This window comes from Balaenoptera acutorostrata, chromosome 1, assembly GCF_949987535.1.
Source record: "Balaenoptera acutorostrata chromosome 1, mBalAcu1.1, whole genome shotgun sequence".
Classification (NCBI taxonomy): domain Eukaryota; kingdom Metazoa; phylum Chordata; class Mammalia; order Artiodactyla; family Balaenopteridae; genus Balaenoptera; species Balaenoptera acutorostrata.
The window spans coordinates 112,414,711-112,435,576 of record NC_080064.1 but is presented as its reverse complement, the minus strand read 5'-3'; the positions used below and the strand labels follow the sequence as shown (position 1 = coordinate 112,435,576).

The 20,866-nt window shown below is 50.6% G+C and overlaps 2 protein-coding genes across 2 annotated transcripts; one reads left to right on the top strand and one right to left on the bottom strand.

Moving 5' to 3' along the window:
• Positions 1-4,712: 4,712 nt before the first annotated feature.
• On the bottom strand, positions 4,713-10,809 carry LOC103015302 (protein S100-A9). Its single transcript, XM_028165534.2, has 4 exons — positions 10,795-10,809; positions 9,712-9,829; positions 6,946-7,106; positions 4,713-5,085 (listed from the first exon to the last, which is right to left on the bottom strand). Exons 1-4 carry the CDS (start codon positions 10,807-10,809, stop codon positions 4,807-4,809), a joined length of 573 nt encoding a protein of 190 aa, XP_028021335.2. The 3' UTR covers positions 4,713-4,806.
• A 1,384-nt stretch (positions 10,810-12,193) lies between these two features.
• LOC102997690 (peptidoglycan recognition protein 3) lies at positions 12,194-19,904 on the top strand. Its single transcript, XM_007198587.2, is given in 6 exon segments — positions 12,194-12,242; positions 13,419-13,526; positions 14,410-14,611; positions 16,589-16,707; positions 17,958-18,108; positions 19,700-19,904. Coding segments are annotated over 6 exon segments (834 nt in total).
• Positions 19,905-20,866: the final 962 nt, after the last annotated feature.

The window sequence follows — 20,866 nt, the reverse complement described above, 5'->3', positions numbered from 1 at the left end:
TTTTGGTACATGACTCTTTTTGAATTATGGTTTTCTCAGGGTATATGTCCCGTAGTGGGATTGCTGGGTCGTATGGTAGTTCTATTTTCCAGTTTTTTAAGGAAACTTAATACTGTTCTCCATAGTGGCTGTATCAATTTACATTCCCACCAACAGTGCAAGAGTGTTCCCTTTTCTCCACACCCTCTCCAGCATCTACTGTTTGTAGATTTTTTGATGATGGCCATTTTGACTGGTGTGAGGTGATACCTCATTGAAGTTCTGATTTGCATTTCTCTAGTGATTAATGATGTTGAGCATCCTTTCATGTGTTTGTTGGCAATCTGTATATCTTCTTTGGAGAAATGTCTATTTAGGTCTTCTGCCCATTTTTGAATTGGGTTGTTTGTGTTTTTGTTATTGAGCTGCACGAGCTGCTTATAAATTTTGGAGATTAATCCTTTGTCAGTTTCTTCATTTGCAAATATTTTCTCCCATTCTGAGGGTTGTCTTTTGGTCTTGTTTATGGTTTCCTTTGCTGTGCAAAAGCTTTTAAGTTTCATTAGGTCCCATTTGTTTATTTTTGTTTTTATTTCCATTTCTCTAGGAGCTGGGTCAAAAAGGATCTTGCTGTGATTTATGTCATAGAGTGTTCTGCCTATGTTTTCCTCTAAGAGTTTGATACTGTCTGGAAAGCTTTTGTTTCTTGAAAGGACTCATTAATCATAGAGGTAGTCAGCAATTTTCACTTGGAGTGGGAATCTTAACCTTCACCCTGACACTCTTATTCTTTACCTGAGGGAAGAATCCAGCTCTTCTCTACTTAGTAGAACCAGTCTTTTTGGGGGTGGAGGGGACTACTGGGATGGAAGGGCTAAGTCACCTCGATCAGCTCTTTTAGGAAAATCCTACAGGGCTGTGAAAGTGATTCGCTGTAGACCTTCCCGCGGGGCCCAGAAAAGCCTCTTCCTCTCAGACCAAGCTGGCAGAGAGATAGGCAAAAGGGGGAACCCTTGGGATCAATGAAGCTCTGTCCCCTGCCGTCCTGATGCCCAGCTGCTCCACCATCTCCTGGCCTCCAGATCGCCAGACCAAGGGCACACCCTTCATGCCCAAAGCAGTCCCCACGTTACCCTCTCCTCATGCAAGCTCCAACTTCACCCTCCAGCTCCACAGGGTCCTAGGACCACCCTACCTTCCCTTGCCCATTTGTAATGCTCACTGAGAGCTTTTTCCATGTTGGTACCTGGGGACATGGGACAAATCAGCTATTGTCCCTGCCTCCAGGGCCACTGCCAGACTTGCAGATAAGGGGTTACAGTTCCCTATTGCAAGTGCAAAGGTAGACGTACCAGAGAGTTCTACGGGCCTGGAGGAGGAAGCCACCATGGGCTTGAGGAAGGTGGGTGGTCAGGGGAATCTTCCTGGAGGTGGTGACATAGATTCTAGGCCTTCATGGGCCCTAAGGGACTCACTAGAGATTTCAGGGTGGGGAGAGCATTCCTGGTACAACTGTATAGAGGCTGGAGAAAGCCTGGATGTGATTTTGAAGAAGTGGATGGGTAGCTGCATGCGTGGAGGTTAGATTTATTCTGCATCCCCAGTGGTGTGGGAGGAAACCAGGGTTAATGCTTGGCAGGTGCGAGGAGACAGATTTTGGCTCCGTGTAATGAAGGACTTTCTAAGTGTCAGCACCAAAGGAGGATGCTCCCTTTCCTGGAGGAGTTCAGGCAGAACTGTGCCAACCGCTTGGCAGGGATACTGGGGAGAATCACTCAAGCATGAGGGTGAGGCAGGTTGGGTTAAACAAATAATGTTCAAACTTTTTTCAAGACAAATCCCTTTATTCAAATGGAAGCTTCTAGTGTGCAGCAGATGAAGGCAGAACTGGTAAGACTGAATAAAACTGGGGAGGGGTTTCCAGAGTCCCATCCCCTTGCTGCCCTTACCTTCCAGTTTGAGATGCCATGATGATATCCAGAACCTTCTGGATTTTTAAAAATACATTTTTATTGGAGTATAATTGCTTCACAATACCATGTTAGTTTCTGTTGCACAATAAAGTGAATCAGCCATATGCATACACATGTCCCCATATCCCCTCCCTCTTGAGCCTCCCTCCCATCCTCCCTATGCGACCCCTCTAGGTCAATGCAAAGCACCGAGCTGACCTCCCTGTGCTATGCTGCTGCTTCCCACCAGCCAACTATTTTACATTCAGTAGTATACATACGTCGATGCTACTCACTTCGCCCCAGCTTCGCCCTCCCACCCCATGTCATCAAGGCCACTCTCTATGTCTACCTCTTTATTCCTGCCCTGCAACTAGGTTCATCAGTACCATTTTTTTTTTTTTTTAGATTCCATATATATGTGTTAGCATACAGTATTTATTTTTCTCTTTCTAACTTACTGCACTGTGTATGACAGACTCTAGGTCTATCCACCTCACTACAAATAACTCAATTTCATTTCTTTTTATGGCTGAGTAATATTCCATTGTATATATGTGCCACATCTTCTTTATCCATTCATCTGTCGATGGGCATTTAGGTTGCTTCCATGTCCTGGCTATTGTAAATAGAGCTGCAATGAACATTGTGGTACATGACTCTTTTTGAATTATGGTTTTCTCAAGGTAGATGCCCAGTAGTGGGATTGCTGGGTCATATGGTAGTTCTATTTTCAGTTTTTTAAGGAACCTCCATACTGTTTTCCATAGTTAGAGCCTTCTGGTTTTGTTTTTGTTTTTTTTTCCAGTGATTGAGGCATTTTATTGAAGCTTTGGCGACTGGTTGTGGGGACATTTTGCTGGTTTTAATCCCACCTCCTCTCCCTCCTTTCTCTACATCTCCCCCCAAGAAGGGAGCGTGGAGCATGTGGGGAATTTTAGAACATCTAAACAGTCAGTATTTGTTGAGAACCTACTGTGTATCAGCCACCTCTCTAGGTGCTCGGAATAAAGCAGAGAAAAAGACAGATGCCATGGACTTGACCTCGTGGAGTTCACAGTCTAGGGAGGAAGCAGAGTCATAGACATATTTACGGCACATTGTGATAAGCACCGGTGGGCAGAGGGGTTGGGGGGAGCCTACCCTATCTGAGGTATCTAGTCCTGGCCAGGCCCCTGGTAGAACCCAGGCCTCCCAACTGCCGGGCCAGCTCTCTTTCTCCTGCACCAAGCTGCACAGCAGGGACGTGAGGGTGGGTTAACAAGGCTGTCAGGAGATGAGTCTTCCCACCTATGGGATCCCCCAGGGGCTGGGGGCTTCTGAACCCTTCTCCCCAAGCTCACAGCCTGGAGTGGTTCCTGGAAGCACCCTCATACCCTCAAGTGGGAGCCCGGAAATCCCTGTCGCCACAGCAAAGGCTCTTAGAGCAGGGCCTACACGGTCCACAGCAGGCAGGCCAGGGGCCAGGCTACAGCCAAGTGGCATGGGGGCAGCTGGAATCTGCCTGCCGCCCCTGGCTTCATGCTCAGTGCTGGGGAAGGAGCTGTGAGATGTAGGCTACAGAGAAGATGGATTCAAGGCTCTCTGCAATATCTTCACCAATCACCACTGTGTGACCTTGAACTGGTCCCTTCTCGACTCTATGCCTCGCTTTCTTCACTTGTAACCTGGGGGATGGGTGCTGTTCGTCTTTTCCCAGCAACCCCAATCCTAATCCTATCAGAGTTTTCTCTCTGCTGAAAGCACAGGGCAGAGCAGACGACCCTGATTTAGCCTCTGGAGTTTGGAAGGCCCACCCCAGCCTGGTAATGACCCAGTAGGGGGACTTTATGGCATTGCTCTAAGGCCAGGAGTCCCTTGGATGTCTCTGAAGTGAGTGGTCTGGAGGCTGCTGAGGTGAGGAGCCGCGGCAGCAGCTGCGGGGAAGCTGGGAGCCAGGCTGGCCGTGAGTTTGCAGAGGAGCCAGGGCTTCTGCTGGCCTGAGGTCTCATCTACCCACTGGGGCCTGGAGGAACCCCGGCCATCTCAGGGAGGTCAGCTTGCCCTCGAGGCTTAGGATCAGAATCCTCAGGCCTGAGAGGCTCTCTGGACCCAGTGTCCAACCTCCACACCTCAGTGGTTAAGCTCTGTAGCTGCAGAGCCAGGAGTGGATCTTGTTTCTTCCAAAGGGCAGGCAGGTGCCCTTCTCACACTCCTGTCCACTTGGGGCCAGACCCCTGCTTCCCATCTGTGTGCTCACCTGCCCCCATATCCATGGAGGATCCTAGGTCTGCTGAGAGACACCCAATGCCCCTGTGGATTCAGAACTCCATTTGTGGGTAACACACCCCATCTGTCCTTGACTCCAGTGTTCCTCCACAGACACGTTCTGTCTAGAGGACTAAGGTTCTGGTAGGAGAGAGATGGCCGTGTGGAGAGCACTGGGTGAAGAGGGGGTAGAGGCAGGATTGGGGGGTGGCTGGAAGGTTGAGGGGAAGGGAAACTCCCCTTTTTGCTTTTTATGGTGACAAGGACCACTTTGACCGTCTGGACAGGGAGGTCCTGAGCTGGGGCAGGGTGACGGGGACCTAAGCAGGGAGGCCTAGAGTCAGAGGTGAGGAGATGGTCAGGGAGGTGAACCCAAAGGGCCCGGAAGAGACCCACATTTTTGCTGCTTCTTGTTTTGTTCTTACTGAATGCAGACATTGAGGGCCAGTTAAGTCACAGGGCTATCAAACCCCCAGACCTCCAGGAAGGTCATGTTGGGAAGGGGGTGGGGAAAGAAGCACACAGAACACTGGCTCGGAGGAAGACTTTATTTCACCCCCATCTCCCTGCCCTGCAGCTAAGGCAGCCCCATGGCCCTAGGTGGACAGGGGCCGGTGGCCTGACCTGATTAGTGGCTGTGGCCGTGATTGCCATGGCTGTGGCTGTGGCTGTGGTCTCCATGGCAGGGGCTTTGGGTAACCTTGCTGGGGCATGGGCCTGAACCACCCTTTTCGAAGCCTGGCCCGTGACTGTGGCCTGAAACTTTGGGCGCCGTGTTGTGCATCTCCTCGTGGGAGGCTTCCGTCAGCCCGGCCACCAGAATAAGGAACTCCTCGAAGTCCATCTGCTTGTCTACATCTGTGTCCAGGTCCTCCATGATCTTGTTTATGGCTTGGTCATCCTTGTGCTGGTGGGAGAGACAGGGTAGTCAGGGCTGGGTGTGGTCAGGGCTAAGGACGGGGAGCACAGCAAGTGACCTGATGGCAAAGGCAGAGTGACACCAGGCTCCTGGGCCTCAGTTTGAGCATCTGCTGGACACTTTCTGATTCCTGGCCACCACAATCCTCTCCATTTTACAGGAGAGGAACTGAGGTCGAGTGACTTGCCCGAAGTGACACAGTTCATAAGTACAGAGATGTCTCCTCATTTGGTCCTTATAACAATGATAGGGAGACTTGGAATCTTCCTTGAGGAAGACTTGAGGAAACAGTCATACAAACGGTAATTAGCTTGTGCAGATTGACAAGGCTTGGGAGCAGAAGGGTGGACACGCACATTCCAGTCTGATTCAGAGCCCTGTCTTGTCCCGTTCCCTCCACTCCTATCCATGTCACGCCCTCCTCTTCTCGCCTCCCCCCTCCCTCTCCAGGTTACTACTTAGTGACACTCATTTCAGCCTGCATGGCGGGGAAGCACCTGAGGGAAACGAGATGGGGACAGAGAGCAGTGTGGTGTGATAAGTGTGCAAGGGGGGCATGAGGGGAGGTGAAGGATCCAGGCCCCACTGGGTTCCAGCCCCGCCTCCCACTGGCTGGGGCACCCCCGCTGAGTCTCCTCCTGGGAACCTGCAGGTGCCCAGCTCATCTCCCATGCCCTTCCCACTCTGCAACGCTTCAACGTGATCTGCTTTTCTGCACCTTTGCCATCACCCTGGCAGAGCCCTCGCTCCTGAGCAGCCCGTAGGCGGGGGCCCAGCTTCCCATCCTGGCCTATCTGCTCTGGATGTGGGGCGTGGTGGATGGGGTGGGATAGGGGTCTCACAAAGGAAAACATTGCCCACACAACCTCTTGACTGTATCCTCTCTTGTCTACCCTGACCGAGCGTCCTGCTTGCTGAGGTCTGCACCTTTGGGGAGCTGTCAGCAACCCCAGTACCTCCGACCGCTGTGATTCTCCACCTTTCCAAGGTGGGGAGGGGCTCCAGGCAGGGCTGGCCACCTATCCCGGAACATCCTGCTCCAGGAATGGAACTGAGACTGGGACCTAGATGTCCCACCCTTCTTAGTCCAGTCCTCTGTGTCCCCAAAGTCACCAAATTTGTAAAGCAAACAAAAAGATCCTGTGGAACGAATCCTCCTTTTCTTAGAGCTGCCTAATCATTTTCAGATCAAGGAAATAAACTAACATGTTACTGAGTGCTTTGTACACACTGGTGCTGGGCTGGGTCCTTTCCCACATGCTGTTCATTTGTTTCCTACCAGAGAGCCTTTGGATTAGAAAAGCCCTCTGGGGTCTTCCACTCCAAGTCCATCTGAGGCTTACAATCTCATTGGCTTCCTGCCAAGGGTAGTCCTCACTTGCTTCCCCCCACCAAAATTCAGGTCTCAGCTCAAAGGTCACCTCCTTAGAGGGGCCCTTCATGTCCATTTAACTAGTCACCTCTCCCTGCACCCAGCCCACATAACCCACAGTGCTCTCTCTGATTTTCTTTCAGGTACTTATTGGCTGTGGATGTATCTGTGTTCTTGATTGGTCAACACGTTTGTTGCGTGTCTCTCCCGTCAGGACAGTGGGTCCCTGTGGGCCACTACACGCCCTGCCCAGGATGGGACCTGGCACACTGCACATGCTCAGTCTCTTGGCGCCACCTAACATGGACCACCTCTAGTGACAGGGTCCAAATCCTGTTGCAAACGCGGAGCCCACTGCCTCTGGAGGCTAGGTTGAAGGACCAAGAACTTTTTCCTTGACCATTGCAGATTGCACCCCTATTCTCCATCCTTAGCCCAGACTGTCCGGGTCAGGTCTGCCAGGAGTCCAGCCCTACCTTGAGAAAGTTTGGCAGCTCTTTTTCCACCAGCTGTTTGAATTCTTTGTGGTTCAGGGTGTCCGGGGGCTGCAGCCGTACAGAGTACTGGTGGAAGATATTGATGATGGTTTCTACGCTGCTTTCCAGCTGCGACATTGTGTCCGTTATCTTCCTGCACTCTGTTTGAGCAAAAGAGAAGCAAGAGTTCTGGTGCTTAGAAGAAAAGACCATCAAGCTTCCTTGACACCTCCTACTGGCCGCATGCAGGAATGAAGGGGGAAACAGAATAAAAAGAAAGCAGGGGCTGCAACTGAACTGGGAGATGACCCTGTCCCACACATGGTAGGAATGGTTTACAGACTATCTAGGGAGTGCCAAAAAGGAGAGTCTTTGAGGACAGGAGGCTGCAGCAGAACATGACCTAAGAAAACGGGAAGGAGGCTTTAAAGTGAGCAGTCAATCAAGGAGGGCTTCCAGGAGGAGGTTTGAAATGAAGATGGGTGAGGGGAGTAAAGAGTCATCAGGCAGGCTCCGGTCCCGGGGAAGCTGGCAGCTCACTTACCTAAGCCCAGGAGTCACACAGAGGGGTTTGACAGAAAGATGTGGGCCCAGTATTTATAGGCCTCTGGCTGAGACACTCAGCCTTCTCGTGGGAAGATTGCTTCACAGGTAAGCAGTGTGGTAACGCTGAGCTGGGCTGTGTCACTGCCAGGAAGGGGGCTGGGCTGGGACAGGAAATGTTCACAAAGCCCTTTTTGCCTTTTTGTGAAATTCCCAGCCCTGGCCCGGAGCTGGTTTGGGAGGAAGCTTGTTGGTTAGTCCACTTCCCCTCCACCCCACAGCCCTGCCCTCCCTGAGCAAGCCAGCAAGCTGCCTCTCCTCTGGCACCCCTCTCTCCTCCTGTCCCCGCTGAGGTTGTGCCTTCCCACCTGCGATAGCCAGTGTCTGGTGGTGGGCTGAGGACCCCTGAGGTGGCCCACCCACTCTGTCTCCCCTTGTTGGGCAGCCCAACAAGGATGGCCCTGCCTGGCCCTGTGATGAGTGCTCTTAGGAGGGTGAGGGGCCTGCCCTCCATTGTTTGGGCTGATGGAGGAAGCACAGACAGCAGCCGGCATCCGCGTCGTGCGTCGTGCGTGGCTCCCTCCTCCACTCTGTTGCTGTAGGTAATCCGAGCAGGTGCCCAGGGCGCCTCTCCTGTGTGTGTCCACAGCGTCCTCTGCTGCCTCTACCAGGGCATGTTTCACTCTGGACCAAGGATCTCAAGACACAAGCTTGCGGGAACTAGGGACCTGGAGTAAAGTGGTGAAGCGGTGTGGGCTGGAGAACACCAACAGCACCCAACAGTAGCGTGACTCGTGACAACCGACATGGGGCCTCAGGGTTGGGGACACTAGGGAGTGGTGAGGACTGTGGCAAATGAGAGCATTCCTAACTTGAAGGGGCAGCTGTTACTCAGCCTCAGGGGAAGGCGGCCACGTGGGAAAGTGGATCAGGTGTTAATGGACCTCCCGAAGGTCCAGGGAATCTGAAATTTTATGTGAAAACTCCTGCTTATAAGATTCGTCAACGAATTTTAAAGGAAAGTAAGAACATTAACAATGAAGCACGGCGTGTGCTGAAGGGCATGACCTCTGCTCTGCCCGAAGTTCTTGACTTTCAGGTCTGTCTCCTCCACTCTGCTGAGGCTCCCCGAGCCAGGGATGTGGCCTGACTCACCTCCACAGTCCCAGGATGGAGCAATATGTTGAATTAATAAATGCAGGAGTGCACGAATAAATGAAGAAACGAGTGAGCGTGAAATACACAATGGTCTGTTTGTTGTCCTGTGACTTTCTGTGGAGATGTTGACTGTGACCATATAGTGCTGATTAGGATGAAAGTGAATGGGTTGGGGGAGAAGAGGGTGAGCGGTTGGCGGGAGTGAGCAGCTGGACAGGGCTTTGAAATAGAAGGGAGTCCACACTTGGGGATCCTGTGTTGGCAGTGGGTTCCCTCGTGTCAGAAGGTCATGGCGGGCCCCAAGGTCCCAGGCTAACCCAGGCCTGGGTTGAGACCAGGGCTGAACCGTGGAGGTCCCGACCCTGGCAGGCTATTCCTGGCTTGATCAATAGGTGCCCAGACCCCACCCAGCCCCCCTCAGTGCCAACCAAGGCCAGAGGTTGGAAGGAGGGGTGGTGGGAAGTGGAGTCTTCTCCTTGGGGAGACTCAGCCCTGGGGCTGGGTGGGTCAACAGGTGAGAACAGCAGGTGGAACCAGTGCAGCCCTTTGAGGGAGCTTTTCTGTGGACCCCGGGCCTCAGGGTGACTCTGCAGCTCCACTAAGGGCAACCCGTCCAGATTTGGGGGTGTTCCCTCAGAAGGGTCCGTTTAGGTCTCAGGAGGCTGCCCCACCCACTGGGAGGTGGGAGCCCCTGCAGGTCCCTGTGGAGACACATTGTGCTATTGCACTTGTGCGAAGGGTCATGTGGAGTTTCCTCAGTGAAGATTCAAGGGCTCTGGAGACCAGAGCTGCAGACTGTGGAGCATGTTTGGGGATGAGCTGAGAGTGGGTGAGGGGCTGAAGACCCTCAGCTTGTGGGAGGCTTCCTGGGTGGGTGACAGTTTGCTGCTGAGGTAGGGGTGGTGAGTGAATGGGCCCCCTGGGCACAGGGTGGGAGTAAGTTCTAGTGATGAGGACACAGTGTGTGCGGCCTCCTGGGATGTACTTTTCTACTTCTCTGCCCCCATCCTGCCCCTGCTGGTGGAAAGGAGTGGGGTGGGGGGCTGTTGGTGAGCGACCACCAACCACAGCCTTCAAACTCCTGGAGCAGATCTGTCCCCATGGGCAGGACGTTCCCAGAGGTCAGGATGTGACCCTCAGGTCCCACAGGCACAACCCCTGGGTTTGCCGGGTTTCCTGGGGACTGGGGATGAGGAAGGAGCTCAGGGAGACTTGGGCAGCCACGCCCTTTCCCAGGGAGAAAGTACCCGGGCTTCTTAACAGGGCGGATCCCCTGCTGTCAGCACCTGTCTGGTCTCACCGAGTCCCTCTCGGTGTTGTGGATGGTGGATCGAGTTGCTCAGAGCGTCAGAGCTCCACCCTCCTCCTCTTCTCCCCCTTTTGTTAGGGCTCCCGACCTTCCTCTTCTCTCTGGAAAGCCAAGGCCCAGTCTCCATTCCTGGGGAGGGAGTGCCCTCTAGTGCCAGGGAGAGAGAAGGCCGAGGAGGCAGCAGCTGGAGAAGGAGGGCAGGGCCAGAGGCCAAGCCTGAAAGGAAGGCACTGCCAGCCAATGAGGGGTGAGCCAGCTGCAGCCTGACCTGTGGGGCTGGGACAGCGAGGGACCCACAGGTATTTCTGAGTGTGTGTGTGTGTGTGTGTGTGTGTGTGTGTGTGTGTGTGTGTGTCTTCTTGAGAAGCCCTCTCCTATTGGAGGGACTGGACTCTATCAGGTTACAAAGTTAACATAGTGGAGAAAGTTTCCCTGATCTCCACTCTTGAATTCTTCCTGCAAGTAAGAAAACTTTCTCTATCCTAAATTGTTCTAAATGGGTTTGGTTCTACCACACCTGGATCTTTCTTGCCAAGGCTCTGGGTCCTGGGGTTACCTCTACCCAATTTCTTACCTTTCTGTCTAACCTGGAATCCCTATCTATTATATCTCACTTGTCTCGTGTCCTAATATTTCATCTTCATTTTAAGTACAGAGGATGCATAGCAATGTGAGCCACGGTGGCCGAACTGTGGTTGCAGCCTGTCCTGCCAGCTCAGTGTATGCAGCTGGAGGTGGGGGTGGGAGACCCCACCAGTCCCTGCCCTAGCAAGATGAGGGGGTGGGCTCAAGCCTTGCAATTTCAGCTTATGATGTGACAAGCTTGGGACAGCACTCACCTCGTTATCATTCATGGTTGGGGAAGCACCATGGTCAAGCGACCAGGGTATAAACCTCCTGTTGACCAGAATTGATCGCTGGTTTCTAGGTAGCTTTGCAAGAGGCCAGCTTCTTTCCTGGGAGGCCAGCCTACAGGGCTTCCAACTTGGGCAAGTTCATCCTTGCCTCTCATTTGGCCAATGAGAGAGGCTCAACACTTTCCCACACGTTCATCATGTGCCTGCCTTCCTCTGTGGAGGGCTGGTTTGTCAACAGGACACAGTTTTCTCAACTGACTGGACTCCTGGGTGTTAATGGCCAAGCGATTTCTTGTCCTGATCCAGGAAGCTCCTATATGCTCGTCTTAAACTGGGGTTCTACACATTTTCCATCTGGGAACTATTGATTATAATATAAGATCTCTGGAGGCCAGTGATCTACCCCGTTTTTTCTCAAACCTCTCTCTATAGTTTCTCAGTAGGATAATTGGGAGAAAAGTTGATGTTTCGGTTGACATCTCAGGGAACTGATATTTCATTTGGATTGAGCCCAAGTAAACAACTCATTTCTGTCTGACACAGCAGAAAATATTCCTGCAGCTGGAAAGGACCACAGTAATCCCGGAGTTTAACCTCTTGGATCCTCGTTGAGAATCTCCACCATCAGAAACTCAAGTTGATTGTGGAGAAGTTCCAGGCAGAGTCTCTGGAGTCAGACAGATCTGCCCCTTCTAATTGGGTAACTTTGGGCAAGTGACTTAAACTCTCTGAAGTCCAGTTTCCTGATGATAAGTACAGGTCTCATAGGTCATTGTGAAGATACTTAATGGAATAACTATGAAGTCCTCAGCAAATACTTGGAATATAGGATGTGACAGTAAATGGTAGCTGCTATTCTTTATTACTATTCTCACTCAAGAAGAAGTTAGGTGAGCCTCAGTGTTCTCACCTATAAAAATGGGGTTACAAATATCTTATGGGAATTTTATAAGGATTAAATATAAAATTGCAGCACTAGATGCAAAAATATCTACACATGGTTTATTCATAATAGCTACTCAGGGATTTTAGAAATTGTTATTATCTATGCTGGAAGGTCTTAGATGAGGCATCGGGCTCCTAGGAGGGACCAAGAGCTCTCAGGGTAATAGGAGGCTGGTGAGGGTGGTGGCTAGACAGGTGTTAGCACCCTCACCTTTACTGAGCACCTGCCGAGGGTCAACCCTGTGCTGGGGACCCTGAGAAGCCTCGCCAGGTGCTGGCCCAAGGAGGTGCACAGGTTTGGCGGGGAGGCAGACGGGGGCCGTGCAATGGGGTGGGAGCCCTGTTTGAAGGGTGAGGATGGTCGGGCTAACTGTCGGTGTCTCTCCCAGGGCTGTGGTCTATACCGTCCCTGTTAGTGACCTACTTCCACACGAGGATGCTGCTGTGACTTCTTGTCATCTCTGCTCTGGATCTCGGGGCCTGGGGTGAGTTTTCTTTCACTGGGTCACAAGTGCTTTTGCCATCAGCCCCAGCCTGGTTTCATTTGGAAATCATCCTCTCCAGTGTCCTCACTCCTCCCCACTAGCTATGTTCCCCTTCAGAGCCTGGCTCAGGTGCCCCCACCCCCTGCTGAGATGGGCTCCCATCCTTAGCAGCCCCTCCAGCCTGCCCAGCACACCTTGGCTTCAGTGTCATGGTCAAGTATTTGTTCCCGATGATTTCACAGAAGGACAGAATCTCAGAACCATGGTGGAGACCTTTAACAAACTCATCTTAAAGACAGAGAAACAGGCCACATGGAGGCAGTGACTTGCCCAAGGTCATCTGACAATTTTGGGGTGGCTGCAGAGCCTAGTGGTTATCGACACAGCTCTGGGGTCAGACAGCCTGGGTTGGAATGCAAGTCCTCAGCTTAAAACCCACATCATCTTAGACAAGTAACCTCTCTGAGCCTCAGTTTCTCATCTGTATAGAGGAAGTAGTTAATTCGCTTTGCTTATCTCACAAAATTGTTTTAAGCCACAAAGCTGATAGTGCCCTTGAAAATGCTTTGTACATTCCAGAGCCAGCCTGTGGGAGGTGATGTGGGTGACATTGCTGGTTCTAGTGGCTATTGCCCCCATGACCTCTGGTACCGAATAGGCAGAGGGGGATGAGGCATGTTTGTGATGATTAATCCTCCATTAATCCTATCTAAAAAAATCTAGTTTGTGAGGGCAGTCACAACGATCTGTAAATTTCTGTATTTCAAGAACCTTGTCTGGATCACTAGGTGCTTAATATATGAATACGTGTTAACGTGATGATGGCCATCTTGGTACATGACACTCTGATCTATTAATATGTATACGAGTGAACTGGGAAAGGCAGAGCTGCTCAGATGAGGAGGCAGGAGAGACTGCACTGAGTCTGAATGGAGGGAGGCTTGGGGAGGATGGGGAGAGTGAAGGCCTCATTGGGGCAGATGTGAGAGGCAGAGGCGGAGTGAGGCCAGATGCATCCGTGGTTTTCCTCTTCCTTGTTTCCTAGAGGAAGTCAGGTGACTTGGGGAGGCCGAGAGGCTGTTGGCTGGGGGGGGTAGGGGGGACGTGGAGCCTCTGCCTGAGAGCTGGTCCAGGTGTTCTCCAAGGACCGGCACCAAGTGCAGTGTTCCTTCCCAGGGGATTCCCCACAGTTGTCTTGGCATGAAACCCAAGCCACAGGGCTGTCAGAGGAGCTTCTGGACCTGTTTGCTGGCATCTCACAGCTCATTCTCAAGGGTCGCAGTGGTGAGGCCGTTTGGGGGTGGCCGGGGGGCTTCTTAGGGGGCCAGAAGTATTTCTCAGGACGTCAGTATGGCTGGGCTGGGTGGGTGGGGTGGGATGGAACCCCAACTATTCCCCTGGATTGTCCTGAGTCCTTAGGCAAAGGTGGGTTCCAGAAAAGAGAGGAAACCCAGGGAGAAAAGACAAGGGTCCCAGTTCCCAGCTCTCAGGGCGGGAACACTGCATCCCTCAGAGAGCTCCTGGGAGCTCCCAAGTAAGGATAGTGAGGGAGAGCTGGGGAGGTCCTGGGTCCTGTGTGGGGCTCTCATGGCCCTGCCCACAGTGTATTTTCATGTGAAGGAGGGAGACCCATACTCAGTGTTCATGGGGCTTCCTCTGGGCTCTGCCGGGGAAGGTGAGGAGAGTGGTTTGAGGAGAGTGGCAGAGCTTTCCTCAGAGAGTCATGTTCTGAGTGGACAGCCGATGAAAGGCAAGTCAGACACCGGGGCAAATGCCAGTGGACACCAAGCATCCTGAGGCGTCCATGCTGACGTGCTTCACGAGAAGTAGGCTCAGAACCCCGGGGTTGGGCGGGGGGTGCTGCTGGGACTGCTTTCTGCAGGCAGAGAAGAGGTGAGGATGGGCAAAGTCCTCCAGGGAAGTACAAGGAGGAAGTGTTTGGAGAACAAGGCCACTTGACTTCCCAGGCTGAGTGTGGAGTCTGCATGGGGATTCGTTTTACCCTAAACGAGCTATGGAGATGGGAAGGGGTGACTGTGGTGACGCAGGCCTCCTCCTGGGGCCTCTCCCATCACAGAGGACCCAGGGTGGCCTGGACAGCCTGCGGCGGGCACGGGCAGGACCTTAGCATGCCAGCCTGTGGTTCCCCCCCCGAACTCCCCACCAGGTACGTCCACCGTTGTCTCCTGCAAGGAGTGGGGGGCGAGATTCCTGACCCGCAGGGCCCAGCTGACCCGGCCTGTGGCCTGTGTCATCATGGACCAGCCTACGGGGATAGAGTGCCAGTAGCAGAATGTGTGCCGCTGGAAGCTGCGGGGCCTGCAGTCCTGTTCGGTCTACAACAAAGGCTGGTGCGATGTAGCCTACATGTAAGAGGCTGGTGGGGTCCCCGGAGCCCACATTTGAGTTATCCCTCTGAAGGGGCCTCCTGCTCCCCCTTCTCTGTTTTTCTTAATTTCCCATTCATGTTGCTTTTCTAATGAATTAAAAAATGCTAATACAAACAAAATCCAAAATCCCCCAGCGGTCATGAGGAAGACAGCTCTGAGCCATGTATGTCGATGTGGTCTTGGCCGCTGGGAGCTCCCGGAAAGAAGCAAGAGAGGTCTTGTAATAAGTACAGTCGCCCCCTTGGAGCTCGAAGAATATTTCAGTTTACAAAGGTCTTTGCAAGTATTACTCAAGTAGGCTCTCCCAGTCACTCTGAGGAATGGGCAGGAGAAATATTACCACCCCTGTGTCACAGGTGAGGATGCTGTGGTCTGGAGAAGTTAGAGAATTTGCTCAAAGTCACTCAGTGAGGGAGCATGGACCCAGAACTATTCCCAGACTGCCTCCTAGTCCTGCCTTGTTCCACTTCTGCACACAGACAGGGCTGTTACCCCGAGAGGTACCAGGGACCCTGAAGGGCCACCTCATAGTGCGACTGGGATCCCATAGGAGATATCCCACTGGGGATGCAAGGAGGAGGGCCCCGTGTTAAAAGCAAATGTGTGAGGCAAAGAGATGCTTCCATTGTGTATTGAGTACCCACTCTGAGGATTATCTGTGGAGTGGAGGCCCACAACCTCCTCTTTTCCCCTCAAGAATCAGGATATGTATGTATTTGTAGAAGAAGACAGAGAGAGAGAGGGAATGGTGATCTCCCCCCTGAATTCTAAAGACAAACATAAATGCTTTCTGAATTATCCACTTCGGAAAGGATTACCCACATTTTCTTCTTGATTTATTTTTAGCTGCAAATAAGTAAAAGCAGCTTGAGGCCCCTGTTTTAGCCACCAGAGCCCCTGGGGGCCAGGGTGGGGGGTCTTCCTGTCCACCCTCTGTGGATGCTGTGTTCACTACAGCTCAGCTGCTGTCCCTACCACTAGTGCCCCCACCGCCCCGCCATTGTCACTGCTGTGTTGTCTACTTCAGCCACTGCATCTCGAAGTCAGGTTTTTGCAGTGACAGTGTAACAGTCTCCAGTTTGTACCTTGCAGCTGCTGTAGCCATAGGGGCTATTTTCACATTGAACTGACCAAAGGCTGCAGGGACAGAGCAGCCTGCTGAAAGTACTCCAGCAAAGCCAGGGACATGGTGGACACCCTGAGGCCCCAACCTGGTCCTCAGACCAATGTCAGCACAGGGTGGGAGGTCAGCCCTACTCCATTCTGGGTCTTCGGTGATTTCAGGGAAGTGTTCTTTCTGTGCTCAGCTTGCTGTGGAAATTCATGACCTATTAAGAGCTGAATATGGCAAGAGTTGTGAAAACATCAGTTTTGAAGACTGCAACTGGAAAGTGGAGGACGAGAAATTTATAATGAGGAAGAAAGAAAGGAGGAGGTAAAACAACAAAAAAATAGATACATTGGCTTCAAAAAATAAACTGAGAAAAGGAACATCCTAAACAAATTTCTGTGACAAAGAAGAGCTTAGGAATTCCTAAGGAGAAACTGAAGAAAAGTTAACACAAAGGAATCCCTGAATTCAGGCTGATTGCTTTCAATGTTCAAGTGCTTGGTCCTATAATTTAAAAACATGACGAATGAATTCTCATGCCCTTGAAAAATGTCGAACTAATGTTCTCAGGTTCTTGAGAGTCATACATGTGAATTCCACTTTGAACCAAATGAGTATTTTAAAGTGAGGTTCTGGGAAACACATGTAAGCTAAGTCAAAACAAAATTTAAAATATATTCCCACATCTCTTGGAAGTCTAAAACGCGTTATCACCCTCCCTCCCACCGTTATGTCATTGAAGCATAGTATTTTTGAGCCTCTAGAACCCTTTACCCTTCTGAGGATGGGTGCGAAGTTTCCTGTTACAGGAATTTGCCATTAAATCATGTTTCCTTGCCTGGCAGCTTCCTGGCTGGGGACAATGGCAGGGTGTACAAAGGTGTCGGCTGGAACACCCAAGGCATGCACGCCCAGGGCTACAACAACGTCTCCTTGGGCCTCACTTTCTTTGGCAATAAGCTAGGTAATGGTCATCCCCTCTGTCCCTCTGCCAGGGAGTTGTCTACACTTTCTTCCTCTGCTCCGTTGTCTCAACACTCTTGTCTTTTCAATCTACATCATATTGTCCTCTTTTTAAAAAAAAATTTATTTATTTATTATTTATTTTTGGCTGTGTTGGGCCTTCGTTTCTGTGCGAGGGCTTTCTCTAGTTGCGGCAAGCTGGGGCCACTCCTCATCGTTATGCGCGGGCCTCTCACCATCTCGGCTTCTCCCGTTGCGGAGCACAGGCTCCAGACGCGCAGGCTCAGTAGTTGTGGCTCACGGGCCCAGTTGCTCCGCGGCATGTGGGATCTTCCCAGACCAGGGCCCGAACCCGTGTCCCCTGCACCGGCAGGCAGACTCTCAACCACTGTGCCACCAGGGAAGCCCCATATTGTCCTCTTTGATGATGGCCCCTCTCTTGAAGTTCCTTTCTCCTTTGGATTCTATGACATGCACTTTTTGGTTCTCGTTCTCCTCTCTGGTCTGCACCCCTGTGAGACTGCTGAAGCCACCACTGACACTGCTTGAGTTCACAGTTATTGCCATCACTTCTGGAGTCTGAAGTTGACCCTGAGGCTGGGGCTTCAGAGGCAGGAAAACATGGCTTCTCTCTTCCTCCAGCATCTCCCATTGGTAGAACCCAAGCAGTGGCCAGCAAGCAAGCCTGGGAAATGTAGTTTGCAGGTTTCCAGCCCCCTGCAGAACAAAGGAGAGCACAGAGCAGGAATGGAATTAAGAGCCAATAGATAAATAACTGGCACTTGCCAGGACCCTCAACTGCCAACTGGGGCTAGTAATAGCATTTATCGCAGAGGTTTTCTGTGAGGATTACATGAGTTAATGGATGTAAAGAGTGCTTGGCCACATGTCTGATTGTAGAGGCTACTAAGTAAATACTGTCACCCTTTTCACCGTGCTGGGGCATTCCTGACTTGGTCAGGTGGGCCTCCCTCTGCATGTAGCTTTCACTGTCTCCCAGTGATTCCACCTAGAGATGGAGAGGATAAAGTTTAGTTTGGCACTTGGAAGAGGTCACCAACTTAGTTTCTAAGAGCTGTGTGCAAGTACTTCCTTGCCTTTCAGCTCCTCTGTCCTGGCTACTGGGCCAGTTTCTGCTCTTCCCACCCATGAGTTATTCAGGCTCAGGTGGTCATCTTGTCTTCCCTCCAGGTCTAGACCAGGTTGAAGCTTCTTGCTGACAGTTCTGTGCTCCATGTCATCCTCTTTCAGGCAGCAGGCCCAGCCCTGCTGCCTTATCAGCCGCAGAGGATCTGATCTTCTATGCCATAAAGGAGGGTCACCTGTCACTCAGGTATATTCAGCCACTTCTCTTGAAAGAAGAGAGCTGCCTGGTCCCTCAACAGCCACTGATGCCCAGGAAAGGAAACGCTCCTGCGTCCTGCCTCACCCTCCTCCCAGTTACCAGCCAACTACAGTAAGGAATGCTTTTTCTTACTGGTGTTCACTGGTTTCTTGGACCAAGAACATCTCATGATGAGATCTGGAAAATTCTGAGAGGGCACCTTGCTGGCCTCCTCTCCTTTCCACTAGAACCATATGGCCATGGAACCATGCTTGACATAAATATATATGTACACACACTTTCACTCAATTAGCAAATATTTATGGAATACCAGCCACTCTTCTAGGTACTGAGGAGGCAGCGGTGAACAAAACAGAGAAAACTGCACATTTCAGTGGAGAAATATAGAAAATGAAGAAATCAACAAGTCAAATATGTATGATGTCAGATGGCATGAGGACTATGGAGAAGAATAGAGCATGAAAATGGGGTGGGGTAAATATATATACATATTTGTGTATATTACATGAATACACATAGACATACACAATCTCTGTCACACACACACATACACACATACACAGACACATTTCTAAATGCAAAAACAAGCCAAATTTCAATATGACCACAGCACTGAGAAAAACTTGAATTCACAGATTACACTGACATGAGTATGAATATTCCAAGAAGTGGGGTAATGAAAATTATGCAATATTTTGGAATGAGCAAGCAGCAACCTAAAACCAGTACAATTATAAGCACTTTCAGAAGTTTCACACTCTCTGCTAGAGTGGACCTTTTCTTGGACTCAAGGATACTTTTTTTTTTTTTTTAATTTTATTTATTTATTTTATTTATGGCTGTGTTGGGTCTTCGTTTCTGTGCGAGGACTTTCTCTAGTTGTGGCAAGCGGGGGCCACTCTTCATCGCGGTGCGCGGGCCTCTCACTGTTGCAGCCTCTCCTGTCGCGGAGCACAGGCTCCAGACGCGCAGGCTCAGTAATCGTGGCTCACGGGCCCAGCTGTTCTGCGGCATGTGGGATCTTCCCAGACCAGGGCTCAAACCCGTGTCCCCTGCATTGGCAGGCAGACTCTCAACCGCTGCGCCACCAGGGAAGCCCTCAAGGATACTTTTTATTAAGCTTTCTTAGTTGTAAATCTCTAAATGAAGTTTCTCTTGCTTTCAGACAGGTGCTATCTTCAATAATGATAACTCTAACATTTGTAGAGTTCTTTAGAGATTTCAAATTATTTCCATGTATGTGTGATCAGTTCAGAGAGTCAGCTGATTTCTGCATATTGGCCCTGTTAATAAGTACACACACCTGCATTTAGTTGCAATGCATATTCAAGCATGTAGGTATACTTTATTTTTTGAATAAAAGGGCGATGCCTCTGTATGATCAACAGTCCTTTCTCTTCTGTCCACATGCTGGTTTCCATAGTTGTTATCAGAACCTGCAGAATTTGCCTCTGCCCCTTGCTCCAGCCACCTGGCCCAGACAATTGCTATTGGTACCTTCCCAGAATCTCACAGAATCCCACATGTTAGGATGCGCCAGTGGGTGTCAGAGGTTAGGGAGACTGAGGAGTAACCAGCCTGCAGTTGTGAGATTGTGCACATGTGGGCCCAGGTGAATTCCCATCGCCTTGGGTTTTCCCCTCACCACAGCTTGCTCCAATATCATCACAAGGTCAGCTTGGAAAGCCAGACAGACACACTGCCCTACAATGAACCTCCCAGCCAAATATGTCATCATCATCCACACCGTTGGGGCGACCTGCAACATATCCATGGACTGCCGGATCTGTGTCCGAGATATACAGTCCTATCACATGGACACACAGAACTTCTGTGACATCGGATATCAGTAAGTGGGATCGGTGGAAACTTGACCCTCCTTTTCTTCAGGGCTGTAGGAAGGAAGGCTCGGGGAGGGAGCCAATATTTACTGAGCTCTTCCTTTGTGCCAGGTGCTTTACATAAGACATCATATTTTTATTTGTGCAAGATTCTGGACTGAACATCCTTCATTTTTTATTTTTATATTTTTGGCCATGCCACAGGGCATGGGGGATCTTAGTTCCCTGACCAGGGATTGAACCCACACCCCCTGTAGTGGAAGCATGGAATCTTAACCACTGGACTGCCAGGGAAGTCCCTGGACTGAGCATCCTTCAGAGCATAGCAGGGTTGGTTATCTCCCATGGGTGTGTTCTCCACGAGTGGTTGGGAAGACTCTGAAAAGAAGACTTAAAACAACAGTGATAAAGCAAGAGTGTGAGACCCTTATGGGAGGCCATTGAAGGACTGTGCCTTTTTAATGCAATCCTTTCCAACCAGCCAGAGACACAGACCCTGTTCACCCGCTACCCCCATCTGGCCCAACCCCAAACTTGCTGTCTCTGATGTTAAAATCCTGCAATATTTCTGGTATTGTTTACTCCATTTATAGACACAGGAATCTTTACTTTCTGGACCTCTTTTGCCTCCTCTTTACAGTAGGGACAATACTTTATCTATTTAAAGATACAGAGTGAAATAAATGTTCTCTTTTGGTTCCTTTTTTTTTGGAATTTTTGAATTTTATTTTATTTATTTTTTTATACAGCAGGTTCTTATTAGTTATCCGTTTTATACATATCAGTGTATACATGTCAATCCCAATCTCCCAATTCATCACACCACCATCACCACCCGCCTCCACTTTCCCCCCTTGGTGTCCATACGTTTGTTCTCTACATCTGTGTCTCACTACCTGCACTGCAAACTGGTTCATCTGTACCATTTTTCTAGGTTCCACATATATGCGTTAATATACGATATTTGTTTTTCT

What these genes read in the sequence shown, in the direction of transcription:
- LOC103015302 (XM_028165534.2), bottom strand. An exon ending in CCAGGAGTTTGAAGGCTGTG is followed by an intron (nt 7,107 to 9,711) that starts GTTGGTGGTCGC and finishes TTGCTCAAACAG; the next exon opens with AGTGCAGGAAGATAACGGAC. An exon ending in AGCTGCCAAACTTTCTCAAG is followed by an intron (nt 5,086 to 6,945) that starts GTAGGGCTGGAC and finishes CTCTCCCACCAG; the next exon opens with CACAAGGATGACCAAGCCAT.